The sequence below is a fragment of the Convolutriloba macropyga genome, chromosome 3, assembly GCF_964194025.1.
Source record: "Convolutriloba macropyga chromosome 3, txConMacr16.3, whole genome shotgun sequence".
Taxonomy (NCBI): Eukaryota; Metazoa; Xenacoelomorpha; order Acoela; family Convolutidae; genus Convolutriloba; species Convolutriloba macropyga.
In genome coordinates, this window is record NC_134470.1 from 30,045,868 (window position 1) to 30,072,203 (window position 26,336).

Sequence of the window (26,336 nt, forward strand, 5' to 3'; positions counted from 1 at the left end):
TATTTGAAAAAAAAAGATACACTTTGACAATTTTTTTTCTCGAGTCTGAAATATTGATGAATATTTGTTAGAACCTAGTAAAGAAAAACAATTCCAGAAAAAACGCAGCCAAGAGATCATTCGTGATAATTGAGAGCCTTGGTGCTGGTCGTTATATCACCTATTCCTTTGGCGAAAACATAGAAATATTTACTTCCGTATGGTTTCAGTTTTCGCTTATGTCGATTTTCATCGTAATAAATGATGTCTGCTTTTTTTTGCCAAAAAGAGCTTTCACATTTTACTCAGGATGTGCTTTCAACTCTCAAATAATACCACTCATGTCTCCCTCTGATAAACAATCTGATTCAAAAAAGAAAAAAAACGAAAAAACGCACTTAGTATATAGTTTCTGTCCCCATATATATAGAGGAACCAAAAATATATTTGTCATATTCAAAAATTACGACTGCTGAATATGGAACAGGCCCTGATTGACTGACAACTGTGTGTCACAGAACTGAGTTAAATCATTGGGCTGAGCTAAATGGGAAGCAAAAACGCAAAAGACAGAATTATTCATAAGCACGAAGAACCCACCAACCTGAAGGACGGACACAGTGATGATGTCATCAAATCTATCCTTTGGAATCCAGTCCGGAGTGGATGTGGAGGATATGCCGAAGTCTTCCAATCCTTTGGAGTCCATTCTCTCCTGGAGATTTCCGTAGAAGAGGAAGAACATCTCCTCAGATGAGATCTCACTCCACTTCATCTTGAGAGTGAGGAACACTGAGAACATCAGACGGTGCTCTGGGCTCAGACACCTGGCAAAGTAGAAACAACTGGTCATGACTTTTTTAAGCACCAAAAACCTCTTCATTGTCATCTCCATGACTTTAAATCCAGTTAATATTGATACAAAAAAAATCATTTTTCTATCAAAAAAAGCAATAATTTGTACATTTAACCTACACTCCCATTGGCATGGTATTCATATCTGTCTTTGGAATTCAAGTGTTCTTTTTCGACTTCACGAATAGGTATAAGAGGTTAAATAGATGAGGACATGTATTACAATCTAAAAGACTACACGAGAGACCTCAAAATGGGACCAAATACAACTCGAGTCTTGGCCAGAAATATCGTAATAGAAAGAATGACAGTTTGTTAGGTTTTCAATTCATAGAATACATTCTTAGACGACAATTCAAATCAATTAAGGATATATGTATTATGTAGTCCATATGTGAAATTACGAAAGAGTTTACGTATGCTGCGTTTCAAAATAGGAGAATTAATGAAAATAAGGAGTGATCAAGCAGTTACGACTGGTCATGCAACATGGGAAGACATTGAACTTCATATTGGAATGACTTTGTACTCACTTGGAAATAGATGAGAAGAGTTTTTCAGTCAACTCCTGTACAATTTTCTTGACTCGGTTGTTCGGTTGGCTTGCATAGTCAGCCGACTGCAGTCTCAGCACCTAAACGAGAAAGACACCATAATTCCAAAATCAGATGTGATACCCCCAATGAGGTGCATATTTTACGGGGAAAATGTTTATGTCACTATTTATCAATGATGAAAAATGCCAATTATCATTCTTTAATAATGATGAAAAATGTCACTGTTCATGAATGAAAAAAAGTTCAACTATTGGTTTATGAATGATGAAAATGGTCAATTGTCAGTTTATGAATGATGAAAAATGTGATTGTCGCGTCATGAATAAAGGATACAACTTTTACAGTACTTACCTGTTCTGGCTCCTTGAACAGCACCTCATCCTCTTCATTGTCATCTCCATCTTTCTTCTCCTCTGACTCTCCTGAATCCCCTTCTTCCGCACCATCCCCAAGGGATGAGTCGTCATCTTCGTCATCAGAATCGTCCGCCGAGCTTGAACTACCGTCGTCTTCTTCTAAACGGGCAACAAAAAACAATAACTAGCTGCTTCTCCGCTGTTTCAAATTTTCTCAATATTATCTGGCTCATCATCTCTAGACAAGGTATAAATCTTAAAAAATTTTGCAAAAAATGACATTGTAAGTCGAAGTTATCCATGCAAAAAGGTACCGCAAATCGAAGTTAAAAATATTGTAGAGTAAAAAAATCTTGTAAGACAAAGTTATCTGCAAAAATCTTTATGGTAGCACTTAAACTTTTTTAAGATTGAATTCAGCAGGGGAAAAATATTACTTGACTACAAATCAGTTAACAGTTTTTTATCTTCTCTGTCAAACGGCAGAATTGAATACTGTCTTAAAAAATAAATGAAAATGAAAACGAAAGCTCTCGAAATCCCCTCCTTTATAAAAAATAAATGAATTTCAACTGATCATATGGTCACTAAGCTTCTGTAATACAACTAAATCATTCGGAATAAACTCTGATAAAGGTCTAAATAATTAAAATTCGGGAGGGCACAAAAACTTAACAAACTGAAAATAGCACTGTAATTGAGTTTTGAACAAAGCAATTGTGCAGAAGTCCCATTCAAAATATGTTAGCCCAGATAATTTTTTGTTAAGTTTCGAATAAGGTACCTCCTGATTTTTGTCAAACATATGTTCAAGGGGAGGGGCAAATCGGTAAATCAAATCTGCCAAAATTATCTTCAACCAGTTTGCAAATGGACACGTTTAGCAACTCGTCCTATAAATATCTAAGCCTTAAAGTACATAAACGAGTTCGGTTTATTTCAATCGAGAATTAGAAAATATTTGGCGGATTAATCTCTTGAAAGTTTAGACAAACATAGGGATAAAGTTTTCTGTGCATAGAACAATTTGTAGAATAACGACTCAAGCACTGGCAACCATTTTTCTAACGAAGCGATATCACATGGACTCTAAATCTAAATTTAATTTCGAGTAAACGTTTCGAATCAATAGGCCTTGTAAATTCTTCACATCATAGATAATATCTCTGGTGAAAGAATTGTCTGTAGTGCTAATACCCGAAAGATAAAACATAGACCGACGAGCGTCGGACATTTTGTTCTCGAGCGACAGGCGAGGCAGTTCAATTCATAAGGGTGGTGTGGCCTACACAAATTATTATGGGTGCAAAAAAATCCGACTAAAAAAGCTTTGAACCCCAACCTCAGCCGTAAAATACTGCATCATTGACCACTCGGTTGTAAGGAACTTATGCTTACTTATGTTACGGTCAATGTTGTTTTAGCGACAGACTTAATATCTTAATATCTGACTACGATCAATTTAGGTCACGCAAAAACGAAGAACTCAAGCGTGAAAAGGTCAATCGAGAAATTAAATCAAAGAATGTTCCAGAGCAAAACGATCAAGCAAAAAGTTTTGCATATAAAGACGCTCATGTTTACAAAAATTGCTTCAAACTTCGTTCGAGAGCACTTAACAAACAAACATAAAAATATAAAAAATCCAATTTTTCAAACAAATGAAGCTGAAAGCATTTGGGTTTGCAAAAATTAGTTTTGATCAGAACAAACTTTTAGCAACAAGACAGCAGTTATCGCTTACAAAAGTTAGATTGATGGAAAATGGGGAACAAGCTTGGCCGACAATACGCTCGAAAGATCAGATCGGTAGAAATTCACAATGCAAAACCTAAATGTCCACAAGCTAGCTGTTATGCTATATAATGTTGGCACTGCCGTGCTGAAGAACCTTTAAAACAGAGAAAGAGATAAAATTTGAGCCAAAATTATTTGAAATTTGTCAAAACTAGCGCCAAAAAAACCTCTTCCACGAATTAGGAAGCCCGAACGCAAATATTTTTGCCCTCTAAAGTTTCCGGCTCCAACTGCTCGTTCGGACAATTATTTAAAGAAAGATTTGGTCGTTACTGTAATTCAGCAGTTTTGACTGCATGTAGATCTGTCTCAAAAAAGTATGAACTTCAAAAATGCATTCTTCGATTGTGCGTGATGAAAATTACACCAATTAAGCACCGAACGCCATACACACGTGAACATCTATTTGCGTATAGCTTTTTTGTCAGAGACGTGATCAAAATTTGATAAACACGTTGATTATTCTAAACAATAGACTAGAGACAATTAAATATTTGGTTTGAGTTTGATATTACACATATCATTGTTGAAAAAATTAGTGTGTTAGAAAAACTGAAAGTCGAGCACAGGAAAGAGAAGAATTTGGATCGTTTGAATTAGTTAAACTTCGCCTTGTTTGCTGATTTGAGTGTTGATTTTGGGGATGAAAAATTGATCGACGTTATTTTTAAAATGGGATCTTTTCTGCTAGCGCCCCCCCCCCCCCCCCCCCCCCCCCCCCGCTTAGTTAGGCACCCCCCATTTATAAATGTGTAAACATATTGTTAAAGCTAAGTAATCTTATACGTGAACATATATGAGCAATGAGCATTTAATAAACGCTAGCACAGCTATGGTTTGAAAGTATTACGTATTCAAACAAAATTTGTTGCATATAACGTAAGCATCAATATAAATTTCTGTATTAGATCATTTTTGGTGTTATCGCCTACAATAAGGGCTTGATTTGTTAAAACTCTATAAGGAAATTATTCTAAAAGTGCCTTCAATCTACCTAGACACTCTTGTTTCAATGAAATGCAAATATCGCTCTTACAATTCGCGAAAACTTAGATTTTGGGGGGTGCAAATTTTAGCGGCTATATAAGGCTGGGGGGGCGCTAGCAGAAAAGATCCTTAAAATGGCTTAAAATGTGAACAATTGCAACTAGACGCATGCTACAAAATAATGAATCCTAAAATACATTATGCTTGTCATTTGAACAATCATAACTTTGATTTTTTACCGACAAAAAATTTGCGTCACTTAATTGTCGAATTTCAAATTCAAGAAGACGTAAACTGAACATTAAATCGTAAGTTTTAAAAAAGGTAAAGTAAAAAGCAGCATGTAAAGTTGAAAGTAAAATTTGAGCAGAGCTGTGGTGTAGCAGCACATTCAATCATTTTCTTGAGGTAGCTGGTCCTGACATCTAAGCTCCCAGTACCTTTAGTATTAATGACAAATTCTACATACGGGTTCTTATTATTTTCGACAATTAAGTGCTTAAAGTAGTAAGTTAAAAGCCTGTGCAATTCAAAGGATCCAAAACATCAAAAGCAACCGAAAATTACCAAAAAAAGGTAATACTGCGTGAAAGCGACAACAATAATACTGCACCCACTATGGACAGCCACGACATCTACCCGTACACAGGGCCAAATACAGACAGGAGTCTGCGCCAGGTTCACAGTGGACCAAACGGGGTCAGACACCAGCAGGTGAAAACTCTGGGCCATTTGGGATTCGTAGGGAACCCAGGTGACATCTCAAACGAGTCTTCCTCTAATTTGGGATATATTTTCAGGTATTTATGGCAAACCAATGAAAAGATCAGATGCAGAAGAGTCAATTAATTTTGTGTTACAATTTCGTGCCATTTGAACCGCTCGAAAACTACAGAAAAAATCAGATAAAAGTGTTGATGTTTCTGTTTTTTTTTCTGCTATGAGCAATTCTAAACGAAAAACTAGTAATTTTGCTTCTATAATGCGCTGATTGCTATCAACAGCTTAGCTATCAACAACTTTATCAAACAGAAACACGTCGATTGCCAAAATTGTGTTACAGCCTTATTAGGTCATAGCATAGCTATAAAAACAATTTATTTTGCTGTCGGAAAATCGTTTATTTCATTCATCAGAAGAATCATTGTTATTGGCTGCCTTTACTAAATCGACGTCTTTTATTTGCCCAGCAAAAATTGCACCCCACTTTTCTTTAGACTCGATAAGAGTTTCGCTTTGACTCACTATCGATATGTAAATAAAGCATTGTATTGAGTAGACATGAAACAGAGTGAGTTTAAAGTGGATCAAGGACACTGTCCGATACCAAAAACAGAAAAGATCCCGTTTTGCAATCATCAGGTGTTCGATTACGAGTTTATAAATTTCATTAGGCGCATTGCATTTTCACATCAATTGGTTTGACGAAATTGATCGCAGGTATGCAAAACTAAACTTATGGGAGGCGTAATTTTCTAGTATATTTATACAATACATAAAATAAACTACTGCCATGAGTGCAATTGTTAACTACCTTATGTACGTATAATTTATTCAATTCAAAAATTCTACTAACGCAGGAATAACTATTCCGTTTGAAAAATTGGAGGCTCTTTATGTTACAGCAGTGGGAAATGAGTTTTGTTATATTTACAACTACTTTAAAATACGAAATAAAAACGGAAGCACTTGCTCACCGTAACTTCCAGAATCTGTGACTTTATTGAAAGAAATCACAAACTTCGTCATGTGTCCATGCCTAACGTGCAATCCGATCGCCGTTTACTATCGAATTCCGGGCATGGATAAGAAATCAATATGTCTTTTTCTGTCCCCTCCGCTAATGTGGAGGGGTAATCTATCAAACAATTGAATGATAATTGGTGAGTTTTGACGCGCACGAACACCATCTGAGATATCTAGTTCACAGAAGTAAGTATGAAGCTTACGTGGTATCAATTATTGTTGGTTTAGGGGCACAAAACCGCTTTACCAAAGGAGACATGAACGTGTGGGGGAGGTCGGCTTCAGTATGGAGTCACTCAAAGCAATGGCCGCCCAACATCGCAAACAAGACACCGCCTGAGTCAAGGGCGGAGTACAGCCAAAGTTATATTCAGTTAAATGTATGCTTTGCCCAAATATTAGTTCAAAAACTGTATTAAACTAAATTGAAATTAAATTTTCGCTCTTTCCCTAGTCCCCAACCTCACAAACTAAATTTTCATGGAGCCGAAAGGGGAAGATAATGGGAAAGATCAATTTTTAGTAAATTGACTCGGATCTTTTCCGTATGCACCCACTAAGCTGGGGGGGGGGGGGGCACAAACGGAAAAGATCCTTCGACTCAATTAGCAACAAATAAAATTTGGTATTTAGTGTTTTCGGAGTATAAGTGAAAGAAAGGTGTTGAGAATATGCTGTTGGTATTACGTGTATCAGCTGCTAACAAACCGTAATTCAATGCTGAGATTATAAACCGAATAATTTGTAGATATTTCGGTCCAGATCGTCTAGTGGTTAGGACATTGCGTTGTGGCCGCAATAACCCAGGTTCGAATCCTGGTCTGGACAAAATCTTTTTTCATAATGAGACGATATATTCATTATTTTTCTAAGTCGAACAGAAAATTTGACTCTCAATTCCATTGAAAACCATTAATAACTTTTACCTTCATCATCTGATTCCACTGCTCGCGTTCCTTTGGTCGAGATGAATTGCTCATGCTAAAACATAATCAGCCCCAAATTATGCAAATAAACCGGAACAATCAGAGTAATAATATACACGAGTTTTTAAGATGTTTCATTATACTCTTGCTTTCTGTTTGATCCAATTAACTTCTACAGCGGGTAGGGGTGAGTGTGATACAGAATTGAAAACAACGATTTGCCTTTAAAAACGAAACAGGCAAATAAAGTAATGATCGAGATACTAACCAGTGACATTTCGCTGCCTTCATCCATGGGTTCATTGTCTCTTTCTCTTTCGCCCACTTTCTCTCCCCCATGCTTGACAAGGACCTCTCTTAAACATAATTGGCACAATGAAGCTAAACTGGCTCCCGGGATAACAAACGTTGTTTTTCCGCTAACTATGATATAGTGCTGAGATTTAGCGATTAGGTTGAGATATAGCGATTTAGGTTGATATTGCGAAAAAAAAGCAAAAATGGGAAAGAAAAAGAAAAGAAGGGATCTTTACCGTTTGCCACCCCCAGTACGTTATGCGCCCCCCAGTTACAGAGCACGTGCCATTACATAGTAAATCACTATGTAAAAACATTGCATGTGCGTCTGGGGGGTACAAATAATATGCGCCCACTAAACTGGGGGGACACAAACGGAAAAGATCTGAGCTTTCTGCAATAAAACATTCTTCCAAAACAACAAATTACAAAACAGAAAGTTATTTAATTGCTTAGCTACCAGTAGTTATAATACCTTAAGATATTTATTGCTTCTGAACAGAAATAAAACGGTTTATACCTATTTTGTTCGATAAAACATTGAGAAGACAAAAAATTTTGGATATAATATGCATTGACAAGCAGTGGAAGCATTGATCAGAAGGTATTTAGAATGTCACGGAGATCAGCGAAGTAGGTCCGAAACCAACAAAAAATTTTCTACTTTCTACCAAACGAGAGCAGTGAGAGTCAATTTATTTAGCCAGAGCACTTTGGTTTCCAAACACCCTCGCACTACGAAAAATTTTTGGCCCCACCGATATGTTCTGAGATATGGAAAACAAAAATGAATCTTGGCAAGGAATAAAAATTTCTGTTACTAAAATTTTCAGATGTAAACGGTAGAAAGTGTGCAGATATTTTTCTCCAACCAGCTAGAATGTCTCACATCGATTGTTCTTACATCCGAAATGTGTCAAATGTCTCAGAAGACAACAAAAAATTGAGGCATTCTCACAAATATGCACAATTTTCAAGCTTCTTACACAAAAAGGAAAGTAAAACTCTAACAAATTATTCAAAAAAAGCGCTTAATTATACTTTATCGCGAAACTTAGGCATCCATTTTTCACAGCACTGAACGTATCTATAATCCGCTATTGTGTCTACTTTATTGATCGCTTTTGAAGCATGTAAACTTAGTTTAAACATTGTTAAATGTGCATGTAAAAGTGGTTAAAATTTGGCGACATCAGTTTTGAAATGCAAACCCTCCCTCATAAAAGTGAAAAACTCTGAATCTATTATGGTAGTGACAGACTTCGAAACAGAAGTAAGCTTATTATTTGTTACTACTGTGAGAGAATTGGTAGAGAGAAGTTGTCACCACAATTTTTGAAACTACTGAGTATTTATGAGTAAGCTATTCAATTTAAAACCCCTTAAGAAAAACCCCCAATTTCGTGAATATCCCAAAATGTCTATAAAAAATGTTCATCGCTTTAGCCGTGGTAAAATTTTGTTCTTTTAGGTATTCGGATGAGTGTCAATGTGTCAATAATCTGTTAAGACGAATGGAAGGAGTTTTCATTAAAAATTCAAAAGACACCTATCAACGGACACCTGTCCCAAAAATCCCTCAGTTTTGTATAGATCATAAACTTTAAAGAAAAATAATTTCACCACCTTAGCCGTATTAAATTCCTACTTTAAAGTATTCAGAAGTTTATCAACATGACTATTTATTGAGTTCAAATAGAAATCACTCCTTATTTGAAACAAACAAGAGCAGACGGCAACACCTGTCAATATACAACTCTCAATAAAAGCAAAAAATTTGGAAACAAATCAATTGAAAAAAATATTTGTTAATTTCAATTGGAAACCATCATTAATGGAAATTTTCACATAGGTTTTCATTTAAGTTTTCACTTAAAAATCTCTTGATTAAGCATTAGCATTATGGACGAACAAGAGGATTTACGAAGTTGCTACAAAAAAACCTCGTCCTACAATTCAGAACAAATGAAAACATTGTGGTAAATTTAGCTAAGCACTATATGATATGATAGAAGGCTTTAAAATACTTTTAATCCTATTAGAGAAAATGCTGTTTGCATGAGATTAATTGCTAACAATTAATAAAGCTCAAGACCACTTTTACATGCTCAAAAGCGCATATTGGATTAGGCACAGTTGCAGATTATTGATACATTAACTGCGGATTATAAAAACATTCAGTGCATAATTTAAATACAACCAGTGCGGAATAGAGTTACGAGAAAAAGACATTCCTATATCAAGCAGGAACATTTTACATACTGCGCAAAAAATAGGATCCAAAGCTTGTATCTCAATTCCGCGGTTAAACTTCTGCGGAGACGGGTTGCGTATAGTTAAGAATCTAAAATATAGGAAAAAGAACAAGAGATACTCAGATCGGACTGATTTGCCCGTGACGATTTGGGTATACCCCTGCAGCGTTATGTTGAAGAAGTAAGGCGTCATTTGAAAAATGGTCAGACGAAAAATCGGGCGAAATTTGTTTGACAGCAATCAAAAACCTCAAACAGAGGAACGAATGCTTTCAAAATCTTGTTTCAAAAAGAGTGTTTGTTTAATGAACTAAGATTTAATGCCCGTATTCTACCGCCGATGTGCTCGATTGTCAAAACTGCAGAAAGTAAATCCCCCAGTAGAAGAGTTGCTTAGCTCGGCAAATGAGAGTGGAGCATCGTCATTGACTTGTCACCCAATCAACGCACACATTTTAAATGTGTGCAACAGTTTCAGTCTCGTCCGACGATAGGGGAACTCAATTATACCGAGCTTCTGTTTGCGAATAGAAAAAGATCAAACGAATGAGAGAAATTTTGCAGACAAAATGGAGACTTAAGAGTGATGATTTTCAAAATAATTTAACGTATTCTGTAAAACTTAGAAAGTTGATGCATGCAATAAAATAGAAATGACCTCAAGTTTTTTTCTTATAAATTTTATCAACGTTTATGAATATAGGAACAGTGACTATAAACGAATGGCGAAAACCAGACTCCAATTAGCCAAACCGTAAGTTAGGCAACTGTCGTCATTGTGAGGAAATTTAGAAACATTTGCACTGTATCGTTATAGCCCTCTGGAATTTATTCAACTTCCCGTCTACATCTAAGAGTTCGTGATGGTGATATTTATGGCGAACTTGGTTAATGGCGATCAGCCCAGTAATAATATTTATTGTGAACCGATTATACCAACGAATAATCAATTATAGGCCACACTTCTTTGTTGAAAAACAAAACCAACCTGAATACTTCCAGGAGAGAGGCAAGAGGGAATTGGTAGTTCGGAGAGAGTATTTCCAGATTCTGGATTAGGTAAAATAGAGATGCGGCCCTCTCTGCAATCGGACTCAGTCGACCAATCAACGAGTCCTGTCTGTCCAACACCAACTTGTACGCTTCCACCTTCTGACTTATCTACAAATGAGAAGGGAATGAGTAATATGTGACCGAAAATAATAGGATCTTTTCTAATATAGCCCCCTTGACCGCGCTGAGTGGTTCCAGATTTTTTGCAATTCAGCACGTTTTATTTCGACACATTGTAACTTGTAACATGCTATATAAAAAGCAATCAATTGTAAAATTGGACAGCAAAACAAACTGGAAGGGGCAGCTGTGACAGGTAAGACAAAAATAATTTTTGAAGCATGACATCATTCTTGGGAATTAAAATTATGTTCAAGTTGAAAAAAAACTCGATGCTATTTCGAACAGCACTTCGAAATTATCAGGTTCCATTCCAGGCTTTTTGCACGTTACAGCGATATTTTTGTCGTTGATATTGAGCTGGCACCCCTTTCAGAAGTGGTTAGCCAAATTTACGATGTTCAATTTCGAGACCAGAAGCTGCTGAATTATATGACGCGTAGCAGTTTTAGAACAATCACCAAGAGATCTTTCAGAGATCTTTTCAGTTCATGAACAACCCGCCCAAAAATGTTTTTTGGCATAAGGGAAGAGATATACAAGTACAAACTTGGTAATTGGTCTCGACAATCTTCTTCACAATGCCACTCTCCACCCACACATTGTCGCCTGAGAAGTTGGTCAGTTTCTCATACAGACTGGACTCCAACTGTCTCACTCTGTCCTCACATCTCCACATGCCCCGCAAAACTCTGGATCTCTCTGATGCCACCATGGGGTGCAGGTGCTGGAAAGTCATGGCCAGAAGCTTCTGGTATAGACTAAGCTGAAAAGCAGGAATTCTTGTCAACTAGTGTAGTTCCAACAGTTCAAAATGAGATAGGTAATATGGTCGGTTCTAGACCAGAGAGTAAACCAAATAAAGACCAAATCGTATTTGGAATGTTATTGTTCCAGCATTTCTTTTTTTCAAGGCATACCGAGGGTGGCTTTTTTAATCCATGCCAAATCAGAAACTGTACGCATCCTAGAAAATCAAAAGTGGTAAAATATGATATTCACTAGAAACACAGATTTAGCTATCAATTATTTTTTTGCAAATTAGACTTCTTAAATTGCTAGAAATTTGCTTTTCGATACCGATGATCCTGCTTGGGAGGTAGTTATATTAGTAACCATAGTGCTTTAATTTCACATTTTTTATTGATGATTTTCAAGGAATTTATTCCATACTTCTCAATACTATGCCAAAGTGGGTATTGAGCATAGAGGTTACATAAGCTCAATTTCTTTAAGAAAAACCGTTAAACTTGTATAAAATTTTCAATATAAGCTGTTTTCAATTTTATTCAGAGAAAAAAGGGCACTTAATGACCGCTGAGGTAATTTTATCACTTAGGAGAATGCACTTTTCGTTGAAGTAGAAAAGAGCTAAGACCACAAAAAACAATATTCAGTAAAATGATTAAGCTAATAACAAAAAAACTAATTAATTTTTTTTAAAAAATTCGACATATTTTTTGATGCATTGTTTTCAACAATTCCATGCATTTTTAATTTTTAACAATTCCAAAATCGAAAATCTTTAGTTATTCTCTAGAAAATGTTTTAAGTCTGTATTCGATTACTTTTTCCTTTACGTTCTGATTGTATTGGGAAGTTTTTTGTAGGAAACCAAACAAAATAGAGCAGTTGAAAAGCGAATTGTTAAATGATTTAATGCCGAAATCAACATTTTGCGATTGTTTTTCGACGGGTCTTCCAAAATATGAATCCTTCGAAATACTAAGAACGTTATCTGAAATCTCTTCTTCTTTTAATTCCAGAAATATTTCCTACTGTTTTTTGCATTGCCGTCCAGTGATTCTCCGTCACTAGTGAAACATCAAAGATTTCCACCAGTCCAGGTTTGAAAATCAGTGAAACAAGGACTCCTTGAAGAAATCACTTGCTAAATGAGATAAAATAGAATAATTATATATAAGAATAATTATCCTCAACATTTTTCACCACTTTAATACGTCGATTTGTAGCACTCTAATTGGATTTTAAAAGGTGCTCCGAAGTCAGCACTCATCAGAGCTTCTGAAACCCTATTAGTTGAAAAATTAAATGTTTACATCGAAAAAAAATATTTACACAAAATAAATACACATGAAAAAGGTTTTTTTTTCGGTTTTCTAAGCCTTCAGATACACCAAGAATATCATCTTCGTCCGGCTTTCATTAGCTTTTTGAGGAACTATTTGTTAACAACGAAGAAACTTTGGTTGAAAGCAAACGGCTCTGCTTCCGCAAAAAATCGAATATATAATTTCAGTTATTGTTTCATTTTTGAAAAAAACCAATGTACTGAATTGATTTTTTGCTTCATCAGCACACCAAATCTGACTCAGGCTTGATCAACTCTGTAGTTTCTTTGAATAGGTAGCAGATACTTGTCAAAGCTGTGTTTACACTTTTTTGTACTGTGAAATAACCTTATTTTGTGTCGCATCACTTTCAGACCAAAACTGGTCATAATTTAGATAAAAATTTAGATAAAATTTAGATGAAATTTAGATAAAATTTAGATAAATTCGAAATAACTGCGCCGACAATTTTTGCTAGACACAGAATGCCAGGCCCTTATGTTTTCACTATCAGAAATTGTTGCTCTTCAAGAGTTTCCCTAAAGCTGTTCAACGATTTTGTCTGGCTTCTTCAAAACTGTTCTGAAACTAAAAATATGGAGCTGAAAAAAAAGTAATATATAGAACGCATTTCAAATCAATAATGATATTCTAGTATGTGTCAATCTGGGCCTGCCGGTTTTGTTTTTCTTAGGTTTTTGTTGCTACGAAGAACTGCAATTTCACAGTTGCTTATATTGTTTAAACTGAAGGAAAATGACCGGTTTTTATTTGTTATCTCACTATTTCGTATTGATTTGGAGTTAAAAATGAAGATGAAATCTGTGTTTGTCATAACAAAATTCGGTTTTACTTCTTTTCACACCTATTCACTTATTTTAATACCCTATCATTTAACCTCGATTTATTCACCCCTCTATCACTTAACCACTATATCATTTCAGAAGTGGATAACTTAATTCCGCGTTCGGTTGTGATAGTTTCATTTAAACTCCCACGGGCCGCTGAGGCATGGATGGCCATGGCCCGCGAGGTATGGCCAAATGATTATATTGCTAATTTAATAATGCTTATTTTATAGAAAGGTTAAAATCGGGGTGAAATGATCGAGGGTTTTAAATGATACAGGGGTGAGTAAATCGGGGTTAAATGATAGGGGGGTTAAATGAAGAGGGGTGAAAAAGCGAGACACCCAAAATTCATTGCGTCGCGGACTTCTGAAGATATTTCTAAGGAGATCACATAAGTCTAATTCTCTACAATCGGACTTGTTTGCTACTTCTGAAAGATATCGGAATTCAATTTGCCCTTTGATGCGGTTAATTGGGTCTCGGTTGATTTTATTCAGCAGAGATCACTTTGTTTATAAATGACAACGATAGTTAGGCAATGATACAAAGAGCACTTTATGCACTTTTCTAGCTTTAAAAAATCAATGGAAAACAAAATTACCACCTTTTTTTGTTCTTTGTTTTGTTCGAGCTAATAAATAGGTACAACGGCTTATTGAAATATGTATTTCACAATTTGCTCTTTAAAATTCACAAATTATAATATTGTTGAAAATAAATACATTTCAAATTCACATTCTTCCTTGTTCCTCAAGGCTTCATTTCTCAAGTATACGTTGAACTAGTACAGCTTCTTGTCAAGCTATTTCAAGCTTATCTTATGCTTAATTTACATCAGGTTGTTCTCTCTCCACCTTCTAACATGTGCTGTGGACAATTGCATGAATTGGAAAATTGAATTTTTTGCTTTAATTTGCTTTTGAGAGATCAAAATTTTTTTCTTATATAGAATCTGCAAATGAAGAATTAAAACAAATCGGATTTCAAAAAATGTGACTTATCTTGTATTCTAATTAATAGAATCGTTAATTCCATTTGGAACAAAAAGTCATTAAAATTTTCACTAAAAAGGCATGGTATTCGGTTTTCAATTATATTCATTGCCTATTCTGAAAATCTGGGGAAAACGAGCAAGTTAAAAAATGAAATTGACATTTCTCTTTCGACTAATTTTTCCTCTTCAAGGCAATAGGAATTAAGTGTTACTTTTGAAATCTCGTCTTATTTAACAATTTATAATAGCTCTCGGCTGCTAATGATAACATGTCCTCCAAAGTTTATGTTGGATTTTTCTGTGCAACACACAGTATTATGCGACCCCTCTTGTTATTATAGGGTGATATAACTTGTTATTAAACAATGGGCAACTATAGCCAAGAGCCGCTATCAACAAAGTAGATTTAGGATTTAGGGGACGTGAACATATTGCCTACATTACCTAGACAATAGGTTGCAATTCGTAACCAATTGCCGACTTGGTGGTAAATGAAAAGCCACCACTGTACTATCAACAGCAGTTACAACACGTATTTTTTATAATCTAAGGTATGTAAATTGAGATATCTGCGGGGTTATAGTTAGATGTTGATAAATTAGAAACCAGATTCAGTTTTAGCGCTAAGAGAAGTCGAACCAATTATCTCTACAGCCTTGGTGCTATCCTTTATAACACAGCACTAGTATTTTTTTCCGTTCGGATGTGCTTTTATAACATCTGTTGTTTGCGACAGCAGTTGCAAAATTAAAACTATTTCCCAGAAAATTAATTTTGATATGAATGTTAACCTCATTTGGCACGTATGACACCAGAGTGGTCATTGAAGCGACAGCTGAGTTGAACTTGACCCCTTTGTCACACGAGGTCATCATGAGAGAATAGTCCTCATTGCACACCATCAGGTGACCGTCAAACCCAATCAGTCCAGGCTCTTCCCACTTGGCCTCCTCTCTCTGCATGTTTTTGTTTATGATCAGGGGTTTGAGAAGAGAGTCCATGGGTTCTGTCACTCCTGTGATTACTAAGGTTGCCTGAACACAAAAACGAACAAATCTTAAATACATGCTCCAAGTCATACTTCAACAGATATTTCACAATTATTTTTAAAATGCCTTTAGTTTGAGTGTTGCATTAGAAAACTGCTAAATAGAAAATCTAAATAAGTGAGAATTCAGCATGGTAAGTAAGTTCGAGGAGACTGAAATTTGTTGAAACATAATTTGTTTCGGTCCCTGCAAAAAAAAATTTGTTCGTCTGTTGCGTTCGGCTGTCATATTTCTCTGTTGCGTTTAATGCTATTGAGCATACTCTAACACTTTTAGACTGCAGTTGTTGCTGAACAACAAATTCTACAGGAATACGCTTGATTCAAAAGTAAATTTAAACTTAATTTATCATACAGTTGATATAATTAAATCAAAGTGTACCTAAAGCCGTTTCGTTCTAGAGGGTCAAGGAAATAGACCCCCTCCTCCTCCCCTCCCTCCCCCCCCCCCCCACGGATAACACCCGTCTCTTTATAATAGGAAATACAACCCCATGGAAAAAACCAAGGAAATATACCCCCACAAAATAAACCCATGTTGACAAGGAAAGAAGGACCATTTGATTTAAATGAAAACCACACAGCAGAAAATTAAACACACATGCCTATAACACTTAACGTGATGCAAAATCAAATTTTCATGTTCAGTATTACGTATTAAAGCTTTAGCATTACAAATCATGCATTTTACTAACAGCAATTCGATAAGATTCAGTCAGTTTTGTTTCGAATGATCGCATTTTCTGGCCCCTATAAAAGACCACCTTGGTAGAAAGAAAAGCTGAGGGTAAACGAAGTGGGACTCAAAGAACATACAACAAACTGAAAAATCACTCAGAATAGTACAGTCCAAGCCACATTTTTGTTCCCTCATAATTGTTTTTCTAATGGGAAGTCAACAAAAGACAGTGTTCAAAGGGTTGACAACCCATCCTCCGTGCTATGGTACCTAACAACAGTCACAGTGTTGCCTACTGTTCTACGTTGGGGAAGGGAACAACCGACGCTCAGGTAATAGGAAGTTTTTGTGTTGGTAAAAATGAACAAATCAAACTTTTGAGCATACTTGGCTTGCTTTCAATCAACCTTTTGAATGCGTCGTATAAGACACGTGTTGCACCAAATGCGCCAATAAACAATCAACAACAATCATTTTGTCATATTAATCCAATTACATTGAAGTGATTGCAAAAAATTCTCACAAAAACCAATTGCTTAATTTAGCAAACTTGAAATTAACAATGGAAATTCCAACTAAAAAGAAACCTCGTAATTTGACGAATTATGTAACGCTAAAACCAGCAAAAAGGAACAAGAAGGCTTATATATCAACAGATCACCTACACCAAAAAGAGCACTCAAAACTTCTACTATTTGGGTTGCGAATTAGGAAGAAACAATGCGCAAAAAAGGAACCATATTTGGACAGTTAATGACAAAGTTAGTCGGAAATCAGCCTACCAACATGCACACGCACCAGACTCTACGTTGATTGAGGTTTACGAACCTAACAACCGAGTTAAAGAGGACGTAACAGTCCAAGAATGAGTATCAGATCGACGCATTTTGTCGAACAAGGTTCTAACAGCCAGCGGAGAATGTGCAATTAAAGCCACTAAAATTTCTCAGATCAAAAGACGTATCAGCCATAATAAACAAGAGCAGAAAGGATCTGGGCCAATTCCAAAGACCAACGAATATGACATCCCTGAGACACATTAAACAACGAAGAAAAGCGACGATTTTCTCTTGAACGACGGACGTGTTCAGCAGTCGAGAAAAAAAATTCTGGTCTTTGAAACCGAGTACAATTTGCAATTGCGCAGTGACAAAAAAACGGTTTTTGATAGAGCTTTCAAAAGCTGTCCTGACAACTATCAGATCTTAACTGTGCATTGCCCTGACAAAGGATCAAAAGTGCCGTGCATATTGCCTGCCTGTTCAACTCCCGAACATACTGAGTCTTGATTCAAACTGCTCCAGATATCATTGCAAGATTTTAAGCTCTGGATTTTGTTGACTAGTTTGCGGAAAAATATCTCGGCCGACTCGACAAGAATAAGAGTAGGCGAAAAACACTTTTTCATCTCGTAATGTGGAATTTGTATAATCGCACGATTGATCACCTACCGAAAAGTTACAATGCGATAGACGGTTTGTATAGCTGTCTTGAATCGATGCGTCAAATTAACAAGCGCGACAGCTGGAAATTCTTGAAGGTGATACACAGACAACATGCGCTTCAATAATTTCCTATGGAGCTACAAGAAAACGGGAAGCTCATGTTTAACGGAAATTAGAATCACGGCAGAATAAAAAATTGTTTGTGCCACACATGAAAATCAGCCATTAGAACACTTAAGAGTAATTGCTTCAAATATGTCATTTTGAAAATTTTTTCAATCTTTTGCTATTAATCTGTGTTGTCGAATAATTCAATTAACTCAATTTGATTGATGCTACATTTTTTTGACAGTCAAGTGGGGGTTTATTTCCGGGAGTTCCTTGGGTGGTTTCTTTCCGTGGGGGCTTTTTCCTATCTAATTTTTTCAAACTTTTCATCATAATTTATTTTACCTTGCCATTCTAGATTATTGAATTCTGTTTTATTTTCAAATAACTTGTATTTGGCAATGTCTCATGTATACTTATGTATCATAAAAAGCCATACGAAGCGTGAGATGGTCGGACATACGACAAATTTTGATAATTTCAACCTTCAATTTTTCTTGAACAAATAAACCCATTTTCAAAAGCCTTTCAATGATAATTCCATTTTTAAGAGCTTTTCAATGGTACAACATTTGCATATCTCCGTAACAGATATCGACCGGCCAAAATTTCCTTCGCAAAAAGGCTAGCACAAAGCTCCTTGTCCGCAAACAAAATTGGAGAGCTGGAACAGTCAGAATTTTCATATATATTTAAAGCAGCGTTGCTTGCTGAGGTCCTATCATACATTTAAAGCAGCATGGATGCAGAGTTGCTTGCATATAAAAGTGAACAATTTAAAAAACCTCTAAACTAGAATGATTAAGAGATATCACTTAAAAATTACAATCCCACCAACCGGCTCACAACTCCCTTCGTTTTCTTCATCAGCCTCAGTCTTGACATTCTGATCATTATCCTCCATATTTTTTCCAGACCCTTCTGGATTCCTCACACCATTTTCATCACCTGCATTTTCACTAGCAGGCATCTCTTTGCCTTGACCATCAACTTCATCTTCGTCGTCCTCGTCACATTCTTCGTCTTCTCTGCCCTCTTTCAGAGCCTCCAGGATTATTGCCTTACTGTTGGGGTCTTTGCTGTAAAACGACAAAAATTATGATGCCTTGTAGCATTCTGGAGATTACTGCATCTGGTTTTACACAAAACGCCCGTTCAATCAAAGATCGACCATAAAATGTACGTTGTTGCAATCCACAGATTACTGGCAATGAGTATACTATATATTCAATTAGTTTTTAAATAAATTTAGGCCAATTAAAATTTTTGTCATGAATGGTTGTACGTGGTATAATTAGAAAGCCCACTGAGAGTAGATCAAATTAATTAGAGAAAGTATCGAAATTCCCCTTTTCCCAGATTTATCAGAGTTTTGAGCTTTGGCACTAACCATGGCCGAAATGAACAATTTTTGCCGCTGATACACACCATTTGGCAACCAAGCTGCCCTTCTCTATTTAATTTTTGTGTACAACAATTTTGAGAGGTTAATTTTCCGCCCCTTTTGGGAGAGAATCGGTGAAAATTCCAGAAATGTCAGCTATTAGCGTTAAGATTCTCATGCGATTTTTACGACCGTTTCGGGTGGCAATGCACAAATTTAAATGATTTTAGAAAAATTTCAGCTCAACAAACGTAGTTTAATATACTAAGAAGAGTGAGTTGTCTACGGCATAGCCTTTGGTTGAAACGCTTAAGGGCTAAAAACAACAGGAATTGCTCAGCTACCAGAATCTTTGGGACATCTTAGATGGAAGCCTTCACAACTTTTCTAGAAAAATTTTAAAACTGAGCTTTTTGCAACTTTCATTCATAAACAGTGATAAACAATTGTCGACCAATTGGCTTACCAGTTGTTTCAGCTGAGCTGATTAAGCAAGCGCATCCCAGGATGAATATATAAGTATAGCTACAGTAGCAAGACAAGAAAAACTCAGCGCTTATATATCAATTCATTTGCTCATAAAATTAAATACCGTCAGTACATTAAACTCTTATTAGCAAGTGAAAACGTGTGAAAATGAAACTCAAGCGCAACACTACGCCTATATCGCTTCATCTATATTGCCAATCATTCACAAATTGCAGAAAAAATTTTATTATTAGTTCGCAATCATTTCTGTTGTTAGCATATAGTATTCTATGAAAAAATTGTACTCAATTAACAATTTTTACGTGAAATTAAAGTTACACCACAAAAACGAAAAAAAGATTTTGTTTCCAATCAGACGACAAGCCTATCTGAAACAAGAAATAAAAAAAACAAGTAAATGGAGCGACTTAGATTATAAATAGAACTATCAAGTAACCCAAGAAAAAACCAAATACGTGATAAAAAGGCAAAAAAACATTAGGTATGAAAGAGCAATCTTTGAAAAGAGATTAAACAGTTCAAAAGCTTTCCTTGCAAAAAATAAAACCAAGACATATTTGAGAACGCGGAAGTGCAAACGATAATACAAAGCTTTCTTTGTCAGAAGTTGGCGAGCAGCCGTTACAAATGGTCTGACGAAACGGACAGTGGAAGACAATCAACTGCACAATCTAATGAAGAGAGCAACAAAAAATCTGAAAAATTAGCATTCAATACAGACTCAATTGAAAAACAGAAATCACTGTTGAATAAATTAAAATAGATGCAACTTATAACAGAGATCAAACGATGAGACATTACTCAGTAATGAAGTCAGAGCAACTGCTCGTAAATCTGCAATAAAGCTACCAGAATGAAAATCGGCCCAAGAAACTCAAATCGTTCTGTCAACAGTCGGGTGATTCAAAGCTTCATCGAACAACTCGTTGACAAATCAGGCATTGTTAACACAATTTGCAGTTCTTTAGCCGCAATTAGTTCGTGCAAAAAATTATAAGAGAACCAGACGCAAATTGTTTACCTTATATCCACGGATATATGAAGAGGTCCGATCATATAAATTAATCAACAGTTCACAAAAATGAAGCAGAAAGAAGCTCAGACTTTTGGAAAAAATTTCCGTATAGTAGTTGAGAAGCGCAATGAAACCAAGGAAAGCGAATCTAGAACTTTTCAAAAAAAAACATAGAAACGTGCCAGGCTTTTGAATTGGAGTGTACAAACCTAGGTAGAAAAGGGAGTTAAAATGGAAAAGATGCCAGCTTGAGCGGCAGCTGCAACGAGCCGAAAGGAAAGAAATGTACTCAACCGGGAGTTCCAAAAGGCAACTGAAGTGAACCGTTTAGACTCAGACGATGATGGTGCTAATGGAAGTGTACTCAGCCGATCGCGCTTCATTTCTGAAGAGATAAGGCATAGTGTGTTCACCTGGCCTGAAAACTTAGACAACTCCAGAATAGAACCATGGTTTGCAGCTTGTTTCTATTGATAGCCATGGGCTGCGCAAGTCAAGATTACTATGTATAAAGAGTTACGGTTTAACCCATAATCACTCATGTCTTACGTACGATATATCCAGTAGTAGCGGACAACTAGATTAAAAAAAGCTGTTTCGATGAAAACGCTCTCGCATGCTCATAGTGCTCGAGTATATTCATTGCTGCTCATAGGCTTAATATCACAACTCCCAAAAAAAACCATCTAGAGACATTGCTGAGTGGCACAGTCCAGTCAACAAAACCTCGTAAGTGTTATTCAGGAGCTTTCAGCATGCAACTCTGAGCATCGTTGAAGTTTGGGAACACATGTTATTATCGACGCAAATTTTCAAACATTGCCAAAACTTCAGCCGGGGAAGATTCACGGTTCCGATGCATTAAACAAATACTAAAAAACAAGCAGCAACTTCGTGATCATCTTGAAGCAAAACGAAAATGACTGCCGATTGAAAAGCAAGAGCAACACTTTATCTGAGGAAGTTTAAGCTTTCTCTGAAACTCAAAGAGAACTGGTTATTAAATGTAATGTACATGACTGCCAAGAAGGCATTTCAACGTTCAACGACGAACCATAAAAAGACAGCCGTTTCAGCCCGAAAAGAAAAAAAATAGTTCACAGACACCGCGATTTTCAGTGCGAGTTCGAACGACAAAGCAACAAACAATTGCACATAAATCACTTGCTAGATGAAGGCACTAACACAATTTTGATTGTCTACTTTTCAGAAAATAAAAAAGACTTATAGATCACCCAGCAGTGAGGAAGGAAAACTTATGTCACGGATATCAGTGAGGATATGGAATAGAAGACTCTAAAGTCAACGATTTTGGTTTAAATGGATGTAACAAGATCACAAAAGAACGCTACACTCAGAACCACAAGCAAATACGGGACATCACAGTGACAACACGATCTCAGCCGCAGTCAGTGGAATGAGAACGTTCCAGAAGCAAAAACACAAATCAACGTACTTTGCATATAACTAACAAATGATCTAAAGAAAGAAAGGTTTTTAAGCAAAATGAAGGGATTGCCTTCAAAAATTCATTCAATACAAGCATTTGCAAATCCGTTAATCTCGCAACACGCATACTAAAACTACAGCAAACTGAAACAGAAATTCTTTCACTTCAGTGTTCGTCCAAACAAGACGTTGAACTTGACGTAAACCGGCACTATTCTGGAAGACCGCTGAACTACAGGATAGGAGCATGAGGTCAGTGGGATAGTCAGTGGACCCATCACGGGCAAGAGAACACAAAAAGATTTGTCCTTTAGCCTTCATAACTGATGCAAAAACTTCTTAGAATACACAAACGTGGTAGCGCAGACAAACATGTGCTTCCAAAATGAAACGTTGTTAGTCAAACAAAGAAGGAAGCTCAGGCACAAAAGATGCTGAAGAGTACAGTGAAGTTTACAGGCAATCGTCACAAAGTGGGAAAAGTGAGTACCCCAGGAGCCCCACCTACCATATAGCTACAGCTCAGATTTGGGCAAACTTCTTGCACAGAAGACCTCTAAGGTTACCAAGATTGAAAAACTTTTATCAACAATCAACAGACACATGTTGAAAAGAGATTCGAAATGACGCCGAAACCCAACAAACTTGGGAGTGTACAAAGTTCGTGCAACAATACTTCAAAATTACTAAAAAAGCATGCCTAAGTAATTATTAACGAAAAGCTACCAGCCCGAACTGATTGAAAACACGATTCAAATGGAAAAAATTAGATTCTGAGAAAGATCAACAGCCCTGACAGATAATATCAAACCGCTGTTGTTGTTGCAAGTGCAAGCTCCCGAGTAGGATAGAAAAGAATTTTTGTTGAGGTTTCTATGGCCTCCAAGAACTAACGACCCTGCTCAAAATTAAGAATATCAGCGTCTTGTCTTGGGAGCGAAAAGCTCGTCAAGTTGTGCAAATTTATTATCAGGCAGGCAGAAATTGATAATAAAGATGAGATTTTTATTGAAGCAAAGCTGACATATGGCCGTTATAATGTGAGAAAAAGGGCGGCGAGGAAGTGACATGAGCCGTAACAATTTGCACAAATTTATGACAATATTTTTTTCGGAATTGCGTTTTGGTAACCAGGGATGTTCAAAATGCCTAATTTCGGGGGAGCCCAAGCAATTCCTAAAGCAAAAAACAAAACAAAACAGTCACAACTACTGGAAGTATATTAATTGAAGTGATTGAAGAAACCAAAGTAAATTCCCAGCGCAAAAAATTGATGCTACAATAACTTTTAAAAGATTGCGAGTGAAAACTTGAACATTGTCTGATGTGCAGAACCCTTTCTGCTATAAATTTGCTCATGATCGGCAATGTTGGCAACATGAAGGTGTCACTTTTGAAAACCGAGCCCAAGAAATCTAATTTACTATGATTAGCGTCATTTTTTTCTTCTGTTTATCACCTGTTTAGTGAGATGAGTTTAATGTTGTTGAAACTGTTCCTGATCCACTCCTCTGCCTCCCCGTCTGGGTCTATGATGAGAGGGGGTCGCACGTGCCCAAAAGCCATTACTATTCCCGCATTCTCTATTTGACTCAGTGTGTAACCTAAAAAGATCATGCAAATTAGCTTTCTGAAAAACGGTCAATTTTGATCAGAAACCGTGCCGTGGTGCTGGTTACTTCCTGAAATTGAGATCCACAAAGCTGGTATCAAAATTGGCTTTTCATTCAAATATATAACTTACAATATTACAGAAGTCAGACGGTTTTCTCTATTTATCTACTTGGTTCCGATTTACATAGACGGAATTTACTAGAATACTGAAACACAAAAAATGTTTAAACCCTCTTAAACTTCTATAAAAATATCTTGTGAGACTTTCAACAGACGCATGGAAGTCTGCACTTTGGAGCGAGAACACGGCTTTATGCAGTTTCAATCCAGGCAGAGGTCAAATTGATGGCTTTTAGTTCAAACTCAAGAGATCGGAATTAGCTGGTACCGTTTTCATCAGATTTTTCATCAGCCGGCTCTCTTATGTGCAGCAACAATTTATAAAGATGTGTTGCCTATATTTTTATCTGTCTGATGGTATTACGAAAAATGGGAATTTTCACGTACATATGGCGGATTGATTGAAAAAAGGAATGAAAAATGACAAAAATTGATGCCATTAAATGAGTATTGAGCGAGTGAGCTCAATTTTCGTTCCGGTCGAGCTTCACGGTATAAATACTGACTATTAGAGCACTTCGATTACACTTCGCAAAATTTGCTCCGCAACCAGTCGAAACTCTAATTGTCAATAAACTTCAATATTGCCCTATCACAGACTAGTTATTTCTCAACCTTATAACATTAGTTATCCAAGGATTCCCTTAATATATTCAGACATCTAATTCATTTTTATTGTTCAAACTTTCCCTATAATCGAAACTTATCTAAAAATGCCTGCCGTTGTTAAGAAAGCCACCTCAGCCGCAACCCCCAAAAACTCCCCATCAAAACCCGCGATTACGATTCACCCAACTTACAGAGCCATGGTTACGAAAGCTGTGAAAGAGTTGAACGAGAAGGGCGGATCAAGCAAACAAGCCATTGTGAAATACATTTCTGCTAACTTCAAAGTAGGAGACAAAGTCGATCATCAGGTTAAACTAACATTGCGAAAGATGTGCCAAAATAAAGAACTTCTGCACGCTTCCAAAAATTCAACCGGCGCCAACGGATCTTTCAAATTACCTGCAAAAGAGCCGGCTTCGAAGAAACCAAAAACCTCACCCAAGAAATCGCCAACCAAAACCACCTCAGAGAAAACCCCAGCGATCAAAAATACCAAGGCAGCGAAATCTCCAGTGAAACAATTGAAAAAATCCAAAAACCCAAAGAAGCCAACAGTAAAGAAAGCAACACCAGTCAAAAAGTTTACTGCCAAGAAAACCCAAACCACAAATTAGGATGGCTGAATTAGCCGTCAAACTAACTGTCTGGAAAACTAAGTTGATAACTTCACAAACTAAATTTACATGGAAAACGAAGCTGATAACTTCACAAACTAAATTTACCTTTGAAGCCATACCTTGATGATTTTATTTTGCAATTTTTCTGACCTTGAACTTGAATCATAATTTACATTTTGATACATAAAATAGCTTTTTCTCGGAATGAACTACGGTTTTTTCAAAACATATTTCTGCCAGTTTTCGTTTACGAGTGTTTCTATATGATCTGCTGTGATTATGACGTCTGCTGTGAGGCATCCACCATAAAAAACGAGCAAAAATGCAATAACTTCCTCACCTAATATCTTCAAATATGCAAAGTTTCCATTTTTTAATGAAAATATGTGAAAATAGAAAACGGCACTATGTCGCCAGTAGCTATTAAACAAACTTAAATTACTTTTTAAACAAATGTTGCAATGTTAGTTCAACAGAAGCCTCGTTTAGATTTGCCGATGTAAACTGAATGATGCAAAATTTGATCGAAATAAAGCTCGAAATAATCGCAGATAAACGAAAACAGCAATTGACTAAGGGTACTACGTTGCTCTGTGAAGAAGACTAAGTTTGAGATGTCACACCGTCAAAAAAACTTAAATTTACAAGGAATAAACTTAAATCTACGAAAAATAATCAAGATATCTCTCGTAGACAAAAAAACCTAGATAACCAAGATATCTCTCGTAGAGTCAAATTAAAACTCGAGTAAAAAAAAATGGTGGAACCAGAAATGAAATCTGCAGAAGGTATATTTGAGAATAAATGCAAAGGATTTTCTATCAAACTTACCTAAAGAACGAATCAACAACAAACTATCTGGCTAAAGAAGTAAAAAAATATATATCATTAGTCTAGAGTCAAAAACTAAATTA

At 36.3% G+C, this 26,336-nt stretch overlaps 4 protein-coding genes and 1 non-coding gene across 11 annotated transcripts in view; 4 read left to right on the forward strand and 1 right to left on the reverse strand.

Moving 5' to 3' along the window:
- Positions 1-26,336, reverse strand: part of LOC142336146 (dynein beta chain, ciliary-like) — a 226,683-nt gene that overhangs the window by 34,659 nt on the left and 165,688 nt on the right. For all 5 annotated transcript variants that reach the window (XM_075384733.1, XM_075384736.1, XM_075384734.1 and 2 more), the window contains 10 exons: positions 23,922-24,066; positions 18,964-19,204; positions 15,637-15,879; positions 11,479-11,694; positions 10,744-10,916; positions 7,472-7,559; positions 7,204-7,258; positions 1,743-1,906; positions 1,368-1,468; positions 584-806 (listed from right to left, as the gene is read on the reverse strand). In XM_075384733.1, coding sequence (XP_075240848.1) covers positions 584-806; positions 1,368-1,468; positions 1,743-1,906; positions 7,204-7,258; positions 7,472-7,559; positions 10,744-10,916; positions 11,479-11,694; positions 15,637-15,879; positions 18,964-19,204; positions 23,922-24,066 — 1,649 coding nt within the window. The remainder of the gene's footprint in view (positions 1-583; positions 807-1,367; positions 1,469-1,742; positions 1,907-7,203; positions 7,259-7,471; positions 7,560-10,743; positions 10,917-11,478; positions 11,695-15,636; positions 15,880-18,963; positions 19,205-23,921; positions 24,067-26,336) is intronic.
- LOC142336147 (multiple coagulation factor deficiency protein 2 homolog) overlaps positions 1-26,336 on the forward strand; it is a 548,941-nt gene that overhangs the window by 28,727 nt on the left and 493,878 nt on the right. The gene's annotated exons all lie outside the window — the stretch shown is intronic.
- Positions 3,968-6,867, forward strand: LOC142336990 (uncharacterized). Of its 3 annotated transcripts, none has more exons than XM_075385997.1 (3): positions 3,968-4,133; positions 5,067-5,331; positions 6,506-6,867. In XM_075385997.1, the coding sequence occupies exons 2-3, from the start codon at positions 5,150-5,152 to the stop codon at positions 6,615-6,617; spliced, it is 294 nt and encodes a 97-aa protein (XP_075242112.1). In that variant the 5' UTR covers positions 3,968-4,133; positions 5,067-5,149; the 3' UTR covers positions 6,618-6,867. The 3 variants fall into 3 exon arrangements, with proteins under 3 accessions (XP_075242112.1, XP_075242110.1, XP_075242111.1); XM_075385995.1 differs by lacking the exon at positions 3,968-4,133 and adding an exon at positions 4,354-4,423; XM_075385996.1 differs by lacking the exon at positions 3,968-4,133 and adding an exon at positions 4,409-4,423 and having other exon boundaries at positions 5,037-5,331.
- Trnah-gug (transfer RNA histidin (anticodon GUG)) lies at positions 7,034-7,105 on the forward strand. Its single transcript has one exon. It is a non-coding gene; the product is annotated as a tRNA-His (tRNA).
- On the forward strand, positions 24,452-25,611 carry LOC142336991 (histone H1-delta-like). The gene has a single exon (XM_075385999.1). The coding sequence runs from the start codon at positions 24,910-24,912 to the stop codon at positions 25,417-25,419; it is 510 nt and encodes a 169-aa protein (XP_075242114.1). The 5' UTR covers positions 24,452-24,909; the 3' UTR covers positions 25,420-25,611.